At 43.5% G+C, this 10000-nt stretch overlaps 1 protein-coding gene across 1 annotated transcript in view; it reads left to right on the forward strand.

The window, feature by feature from the left end:
• Window positions 1-10000, forward strand: part of cdc42bpb (CDC42 binding protein kinase beta (DMPK-like)) — a 50254-nt gene that overhangs the window by 7921 nt on the left and 32333 nt on the right. Inside the window, 10 exon segments of the mRNA XM_079642147.1 lie at window positions 2137-2228; window positions 4254-4337; window positions 5474-5569; window positions 5811-5959; window positions 6104-6197; window positions 6538-6738; window positions 7163-7411; window positions 8942-9179; window positions 9273-9377; window positions 9466-9599. Coding sequence (XP_079498273.1) covers window positions 2137-2228; window positions 4254-4337; window positions 5474-5569; window positions 5811-5959; window positions 6104-6197; window positions 6538-6738; window positions 7163-7411; window positions 8942-9179; window positions 9273-9377; window positions 9466-9599 — 1442 coding nt within the window.

The following is a 10000-nucleotide window of genomic DNA, read 5'->3' on the forward strand; positions in this document are numbered from 1 at the left end:
CGCTTATATACTAATAAAGGGCTGGCTGATCTAAAGCCAGTTGAGTAGCACTTGAAATGTTTGGCTCTATGAAACCTGATGAACTTATATGATTCTGTTTTCCTCAAGGTTGTATCTTGTTGGTTGAATGCACTTATTGTAAGTCTCTCTGGATAAAAGCCTCAGCTAAATGCAATGTAATGAAAATGTAATGTAATGTCTAAAGGTGTGTTTTGCTCCGCTCACCGGTCCCTCACAGCGGGCAGAGCTGCAGGTGCTGATCTCTCTCTCTCTCTCTCTCTCTCTCTCTCGCGTCAGATCTAGCTCTAGCCAATGATATGGCTGCTGCCCCTCCCTACACGCAGATCACGCAGACTCAAACCTCATCTTAGGCCCACATCCCAGCTGAGAGGGTCTTCTCTACAGCTGGCCTGATTGTGAATCGCCTCTCTCCTGAGTAGACATGCTCATATTCTTAAAGAAGAATGAGTATTGAACAGCTGCATTCTGTGCATAGGCCCTGTTACAGGTTGTTGATCTCTGTTGTCACGGGTTACGTTACCCTAACCCGTTATGTTGTTCTTGTTTGATCCCTCTTTCATTTAAAAACCAAGTTATGTTTTAAGCATGAAAGCTGTAGGCCTATAGCTGCCAACTGTTCAAACTGTGGTCACCAGTTCAATACATTTGACAAATTCGACTTGGTTTCTAAACTTATTTCAACATGTATGTATTTATTTTTCAAAATTAAATAAATCTTTTCATTTTTTTTGTTAATTTCTTTTTATAGGATATGTACATTTTGGTTTATCGGTTAACCGTATTTTTGGGGGTCGAATATTCGAATATACATTTGCTTTCAAATTCCCATCCCTAATGTATATGAGGTGATACGTGTGTATATGAGGTGATACGTGTGTATATGAGGTGATACGTGTGTATATGAGGTGATACGTGTGTATATGAGGTGATACGTGTGTATATGAGGTGATACGTGTGTATATGAGGTGATACGTGTGTATATGAGGTGATATGTGTGTATATGAGGTGATACGTGTGTATATGAGGTGATATGTGTGTATATGAGGTGATACGTGTATATGAGGTGATATGTGTGTATATGAGGTGATATGTGTGTATATGAGGTGATATGTGTGTATATGAGGTGATACGTGTGTATATGAGGTGATATGTGTGTATATGAGGTGATATATGTGTATATGAGGTGATACGTGTGTATATGAGGTGATATGTGTGTATATGAGGTGATACGTGTATATGAGGTGATATGTGTGTATATGAGGTGATATGTGTGTATATGAGGTGATACGTGTATATGAGGTGATATGTGTGTATATGAGGTGATACGTGTGTATATGAGGTGATACGTGTGTATATGAGGTGATATGTGTGTATATGAGGTGATGTGTGTATATGAGGTGATACGTGTGTATATGAGGTGATATGTGTGTATATGAGGTGATACGTGTGTATATGAGGTGATATGTGTGTATATGAGGTGATATGTGTGTATATGAGGTGATATGTGTGTATATGAGGTGATATGTGTGTATATGAGGTGATATGTGTGTATATGAGGTGATACGTGTGTATATGAGGTGATACGTGTGTATATGAGGTGATACGTGTGTATATGAGGTGATACGTGTGTATATGAGGTGATATGTGTGTATATGAGGTGATACGTGTGTATATGAGGTGATATGTGTGTATATGAGGTGATATGTGTGTATATGAGGTGATATGTGTGTATATGAGGTGATATGTGTGTATATGAGGTGATATGTGTGTATATGAGGTGATACGTGTGTATATGAGGTGATACGTGTGTATATGAGGTGATACGTGTGTATATGAGGTGATACGTGTATATGAGGTGATATGTGTGTATATGAGGTGATACGTGTATATGAGGTGATATATGTGTATATGAGGTGATGTATGTGTGCATATGAGGTGATACGTGTGTATATGAGGTGATGTGTGTGTATATGAGGTGATATGTGTGTATATGAGGTGATATGTGTGTATATGAGGTGATATGTGTGTATATGAGGTGATACGTGTATATGAGGTGATACGTGTGTATATGAGGTGATATGTACATTTATATATGTATGTATTGTGTGCCCTCAGTGAAGCCGTTCAGCACCACGGTGAAGGACCTGCGGCTGCACAGAGACGACTTTGAGATGCTGAAGGTGATTGGACGAGGAGCTTTTGGAGAGGTAAGACTTCCTGTTGACCTCTGACCCCCCCCCCCCCTCCCCCCATCACTCGCTCCTTTACTCTGTGAACATCTTTCATTATAATGATATATTTATGAACAGACGTTCAGGGTGGAGAACGAACAGGAAGTGTTTCCAGTGACATGTGGCTCTGCGCTTCCTGTTTACAACAATCCACTTCCTGTCCGCTTCCTCTGGGCCTCCCTCAGGAGCTCAGGGGTTTTAAATAAACTTTATTGAAACATAACGTTACAACACAAAGCGGGTACAATCTGAATATAAGAATAAACTATTCAAGAGAAGTCATTAATAAAGTTCAGTGAGGGTTTGTGGTTAATGTGGTTTATCCTGTGCAGTGTGTGAGGCCGCAGAGATCACACATACCTGAGAGGGGTGAGTCACTGCCACACCTGTGTGTGTGTGTGTGTGTGTGTGTGTGTGTGTGTGTGTGTGTGTGTGTGTGTGTGTGTGTGTGTGTGTGTGTGTGTGTGTGTGTGTGTGTGTGTGTGTGTGTGTGTGTGTGTGTGTGTGTGTGTGTGTGTGTGTGTGTGTGTGTGTGTGTGTGTGTTGCAGTGTTTAATAACCTGTTCCAACACAGATTCAGTTTACTGTCAGACACGAAGAGTCAGTCTGAGGAACACACACTGCTCTCACTCTCTGTTCTGCTGCGCACAAAATTCTTTATTATTCCGCCGGGTTATTTTGCGTTGCTTCTCCTCCCGCATTGAACATCGCAGAAACTCCGTTCGAACATCAAAACGTTCAGCTCGGTCGGGAATCGATGGCTATTACTTTTCTCATTCATAACTTTCATAATTCCAGAGATACATCCCATAATACATCAAATGTTTAACATTGAAGTCAATGGAGGAAATCTTCAGACTTCAACAAATCTTCATGCAATTCAACTGCTAACTGTTCATTCATACTTTCACTCAGAAACCTCATTCCAACTTTAAAATGTTACACATCTTTCTGACATTATTCCTGTAAAACAACTTTTAAATCTGATTCTTACTTTTAGAGATATTAAACATTGTTCAGACCTTGGTAAAGAGGCCTTCTTCAGATTTTAGAGTGCGTGATCTGAAAGCAAGAGTGGAGGACAGCTTGAAATTCGCCTTCATTTTTTTTTTTAAAGTGCCATAATTCCCAAACCCTACATTCCTGAGACATCATTTATCATGACAAACGTAGGAAAACATCTCGTAGCTTGAAAAATTAAAAAATATTAAGCGAAATAATTAAACAAAATGCCTCTTGAGGGCATGAAGTGACACAAACGTTCAACATGCCTCCATTAAAGCCCATTGTAACTTCAGCCTCACCACAGCTTTAGTTAATCTGCCAAGAGGCCACATTATTGACCCGAAAGTACAAAATGTTCAAAAAGTGTTCAAACTTTACATGTGTGCTAACAGTCCAGCCGTGAAGACATCCACGGGACAGTTTTGAGATTTCTTCAAATGCCGTTGCCATGGTAACACAAGGCTCGCCATGAAACACGGTTTTCTCATGACTTCTGTGAAACTGCTCCAAACGGCCCGAAACTTCACAGGTTTGCTAACGATGCAGCCGTCAACGCATCTAAGCGTATTATGGGGTGTCATCAAATGCCGTTGCCATGGCGACAGATCATTCACCATTAAGTTAGTTCAGAAGTTTGCAGTTCAAATATTCTGCTGCTTTCCCAAGCCTTTTCACTTTCTTTTCTTCTCTCATCACACATTCAAGCCCCCAGTGTTCATGTATCATTTCAATCTCAATTCTTCACTTTCTTCTTAGACATTACATTTCAGCATGGCAGTTTAGCGTCAGGTTTTCAGCATAAAGCATTCCCACTAGCAATTTCTTCAGGAAATGCATTCTCTAGTTCCTATTATAATACAAATAATCATTATACAATAATACAAATAATAAAATAATAGTATTAACAATAATATTTAGAGTGTAGTTTGATTCCAGATGACATTTCTAAAATAAAAGTTTGTATTTATTTATGATAACTTTGTTGACGTCTGTCAGGTTGCCGTGGTGAAGATGAAGCACACGGAGAGAGTCTACGCCATGAAGATCCTCAACAAGTGGGAGATGCTAAAGAGAGCCGAGGTGAGTCTGTTAGCGTGTGGCTTCTGACATGCTAAAGGTAGCGTATGGCTTCTGACATGCTAAAGGTAGCGTATGGCTTCTGACATGCTAAAGGTAGCGTATGGCTTCTGACATGCTAAAGGTAGCGTATGGCTTCTGACATGCTAAAGGTAGCGTATGGCTTCTGACATGCTAAAGGTAGCGTATGGCTTCTGACATGCTAACAGTAGCGTATGGCTTCTGACATGCTAACATTAGCGTGTTGCTTCTGACATGCTAACATTAGCGTGTGGCTTCTAACATGCTAACATTAGCGTGTGGCTTCTGACATGCTAACAGTAGCGTATGGCTTCTGACATCCTAACATTAGCGTGTCGCTTCTGACATGCTAACATTAGCGTGTGGCTTCTGACATGCTAACAATAGCATGTTGCTTCTGACATGCTAACATTAGCTTGTTGCTTCTGACATGCTAACATTAGCGTGTGGCTTCTGACATGCTAACAGTAGCGTGTGGCTTCTGACATGCTAACAATAACTTATGGCTTCTGACATGCTAACATTAGCGTGTGGCTTCTGACATGCTAACATTAGCGTGTGGCTTCTGACATGCTAACAGTAGCGTGTGGCTTCTGACATGCTAACAGTAGCGTATGGCTTCTGACATGCTAACATTAGCGTGTTGCTTCTGACATCCTAACATTAGTGTGTGGCTTCTGACATGCTAACATTAGCGTGTGGCTTCTGACATGCTAACATTCTCTTGTTGCTCGACATGCTAACATTAGCATGTTGGTTCTGGCATTACATTACATGGTACTTATTAGACGCTTTTATCCAAAGCGACTTACATACTCAATACTGTGGGCAATCCCCAGAGGAGCAATTTGGGAGGAAGTGTCTCAGGGACACAACGACATGCTGACCGCAGTGAGGTTTGAACCCTGATCCGAACACCAACGCTCTATCCACTGCGCCACACGCCTCCTAACAGTGGAGTACCTGACATGCTAACATTAGCATGTTGCTTCTGACATGCTAACATTAGCTTGTTGCTTCTGACATGCTAACATTAGCGTGTTGCTTCTGACATGCTAACATTAGCGTGTTGCTTCTGACATGCTAACATTAGCTTGTTGCTTCTGACATGTGTGCAGACGGCGTGTTTCCGAGAGGAGCGTGATGTCCTGGTTAGAGGGGACAGTCAGTGGATCACCACGCTGCACTACGCCTTCCAGGACGACAACTACCTGGTGAGTACTACTGCTATATATATATATATATATATATATTTATAAAACGGACAAATAAAATCAAGCAATCTGAATCTACCACGGCCTGTCGTGAGCTATTGCTTAAATATGTATATACATATGTTAGCATGATGGTGTATTGGAGGAGGAGCTGCTGTGCATATGGTGAAAAGGCCTTTGAACCTACAGCTGTTGATCATAATACTGCACATATTTATACAACAAACGTGTGTATTTGCAGTACCTGGTGATGGATTACTACGTGGGGGGGGACCTGCTGACGCTGCTCAGTAAGTTTGAGGATCGACTTCCTGAAGACATGTCCAAGTTCTACCTGGCTGAGATGGTGCTGGCCATCAACTCCATCCACCTGCAGAACTACATACACAGGTACTAGTACACAGGTACTAATACTGCATACTGAGAGTACTCCATCCACCTGCAGAACTACATACATAGGTACTAATACTTATTTGATGTGTTTTAATGGTTATTAATTGTACTTAATGGTGATTTGATGTGTTCCGTTGTCAGAGACATCAAACCGGACAACGTCCTGCTGGACGTTAACGGTCACATTCGACTCGCTGACTTTGGATCTTGTCTCCGAATGATGGAGGACGGAACGGTAAACTAACCAGCTGCAGTTACATCACAAACATTATATTATAATATATTATATTACAATACAGTATATTAGCAGTGGTGGCTGAGAGGGGGGGTGTAAATGATGAAAAGCAGGGGACCAAGTACAGAGCCCTGGGGGACGCCGTGGGTGACTCAAGCAATGTAACCCGGTTTATTCTAACCCGGTTTAGTGTAATCCGGTTTAGTGTAACCTGGTTTAGGTGTAACCCGGTTTAGTGTAATCCGGTTTAGTGTAACATGGTTTAGTGTAACCTGGTTTAGGTGTAACCCGGTTTAGGTGTAACCCGGTTTAGTGTAACCTGGTTCTATGCGGTGTGCAGGTGCAGTCCTCGGTTGCAGTGGGCACTCCGGACTACATCTCTCCGGAGATCCTGCAGGCGATGGAGGACGGGAGGGGTCGCTACGGGCCGGAGTGCGACTGGTGGTCTCTGGGCGTCTGCATGTACGAGATGCTCTATGGGGAGACGCCCTTCTACGCAGAGTCTCTGGTGGAAACCTACGGCAAGATCATGAACCACGAGGTCAGTCTGAGGCCTGTCTATAACCCTCACCGTTATACGTGACATCAACACTCAACATGTTCCTACCAGAGGGCGTCCATTCAGGCCATGGTCGACTGATCGTCACATGTTTATGATATATTATGATATTAATAATAAACATCCGACTATCTTTGAAGTCGTGTATTCGGGGGCAGCCCTAATAACTTCTCTAGTTGCTTTCTCTTTATTCTCCACATTCCTGTTTCTCTGTGTCCTCTGATGAAGCTCTGAGAGCAGATCCAGGTCACCTGTCTCCAGACTCTCGTCCTACTTCCAGCTTTCTAAATCTGAACTTGTCCTCGTTTGTCACACTTGCATCATCCGGTTCTGTCCTTGTTCTCACTAAGACGTTTAACTGTTTACCTATTATTGCTCTGATACCCCATATGTGTTGTGTCTGCAGGAGCGTTTCCAGTTCCCCTCCCACACCACTGAGCTGTCGGAGGACGCTAAGGACCTGATCCAGCGCCTGCTGTGTTCCCGGGAACGCCGCCTTGGCCTCAACGGCATCTCCGACTTTAAGAGCCACCCGTTCTTCAGTGGCATCGACTGGGACAACATCCGCTCCACAGAGGCGCCGTACATCCCTGACGTGTCGTCGCCTACCGACACCTCCAACTTCGACGTGGACGACGACGTCCTCAAAAACCCGGTGAGTACTATTATACAGAGGGGGATCACAGCATGAATACTACCATACGAGTACATGTGTAGTACACATTATACAGAGGGTGATCACAGCATGAATACTACCATACGAGTATATGTGTAGTACACATTATACAGAGGGGGATCACAGCATGAATACTACCATACGAGTATATGTGTAGTACACATTATACAGAGGGTGATCACAGTATGAATACTACCATACGAGTATATGTGTAGTACACATTATACAGAGGGCGATCACAGTGTGAATACTACCATACGAATATATGTGTAGTACACATTATACAGAGGGTGATCACAGTATGAATACTACCATACGAGTATATGTGTAGTACACATTATACAGAGGGTGATCACAGTGTGAATACTACCATACGAGTATATGTGTAGTACACATTATACAGAGGGTGATCACAGCATGAATACTACCATACGAGTATATGTGTAGTACACATTATACAGAGGGTGATCACAGTATGAATACTACCATACGAGTATATGTGTAGTACACATTATACAGAGGGCGATCACAGTGTGAATACTACCATACGAATATATGTGTAGTACACATTATACAGAGGGTGATCACAGTGTGAACACTACCATACGAGTATATGTGTAGTACACATTATACAGAGGGTGATCACAGTGTGAATACTACCATACGAGTATATGTGTAGTACACATTATACAGAGGGTGATCACAGAGTGAATACTACCATACGAGTATGTGTAGTACACATTATACAGAGGGCGATCACAGTGTGAATACTACCATACGAGTATATGTGTAGTACACATTATACAGAGGGCGATCACAGTGTGAATACTACCATACGAGTATGTGTAGTACACATTATACAGAGGGCGATCACAGTGTGAATACTACCATACGAGTATATGTGTAGTACACATTATACAGAGGGTGATCACAGTGTGAATACTACCATACGAGTATATGTGTAGTACACATTATACAGAGGGCGATCACAGTGTGAATACTACCATACGAGTATATGTGTAGTACACATTATACAGAGGGCGATCACAGTATGAATACTACCATACGAGTATATGTGTAGTACACATTATACAGAGGGTGATCACAGTGTGAGTACTACCATACGAGTATATGTGTAGTACACATTATACAGAGGGTGATCACAGTGTGAATACTACCATACGAGTATATGTGTAGTACACATTATACAGAGGGTGATCACAGTGTGAATACTACCATACGAGTATATGTGTAGTACACATTATACAGAGGGTGATCACAGTGTGAATACTACCATACGAGTATGTGTGTAGTACACATTATACAGAGGGTGATCACAGTGTGAATACTACCATACGAGTATATGTGTAGTACACATTATACAGAGGGTGATCACAGTGTGAGTACTACCATACGAGTATATGTGTAGTACACATTATACAGAGGGTGATCACAGTGTGAATACTACCATACGATATTTCTAATGAATTCAATGTTGATGTTTTGCAGGACATCAACCCTCCGATGTCTCACAGCGGCTTCACCGGGCAGCACCTACCCTTCGTTGGCTTCACCTACACCACGGACAGCTGCTTCGCCGACCGGCGCTCCGTGGGGAGAGGCGGGGGGCAGGAGGTTGAAGGGGGGGGACAGGAGGTGGAAGGGGGGGGACAGGAAGTGGAAGCGTTCGAGAGAAGGATCCGTCGCCTGGAGCAGGAGAAACAGGAGCTGAACCGCAAACTGCAGGGTGAGACGCTGAAGCCAAACAGGAAGTAGTTTCTCCGACCTGTGGGAGAAACGGGATGTAGCTAACCCCCCCCCCCCCCCCCTCTGATTTCAGAGTCCACCCAGGCGCTGCAGGCTCCTCGGGGGGGAACTCTGGGTCGGGACAAAGAGATCCAGAAGCTGAACGAGGAGATCGAGCGTCTGAGGAAGAAGCTGGCAGGTCAGAGTTCAGGAAGAGTTGATGAACCCTGATGTGCCTCTTTCTGATGTGTTCCCTGCAGTAAGCCCCGCCCCTTTCTCTCTGCTAGACTCTGATAGGCTGGAGCACCAGCTGGAGGAGGCTGTCACTCTGAGGCAGGACTACGAGAGCTCCGCCTCCAAACTCAAGACCCTGGAGCGCCAGCTGAAGACCCTGAGGCTGGAGAAGGAGGATGTGCACAAGGTACTGAAATAGAAGAAGAAGATGGACCTTTATTAATCCCCCGAGGGGGCAATTCAGTTTCCACTCTGTCGTACACACACATGCGTTTTTTATACAGGTCAAACAGTACACACAGTACACACTTTTTACAACATGCACATACATATACAAATACACACACAGTTATATGCACACATGCACATGCAGTTGAGAGGTCAGAGCGGAGGCAGCCAGTCTAGCCGGCGCCAGTGAGCATTTGGGGGTTAGGTGCCTTGCTCAAGGGCACTTCGGCAGTGGCCCAGGAGGTGAACTGGCTCCTCTCCAATACCAGTACACACTCCGTATTTTTTTGTCCGATCGGGACGTGAACATACATCCTGTGTGAACACATGAATCTCCTGTGAACACATGAAACTCCTGTG

Source organism: Notothenia rossii (assembly GCF_949606895.1).
Source record: "Notothenia rossii genome assembly, chromosome: 8".
Taxonomy (NCBI): domain Eukaryota; kingdom Metazoa; phylum Chordata; class Actinopteri; order Perciformes; family Nototheniidae; genus Notothenia; species Notothenia rossii.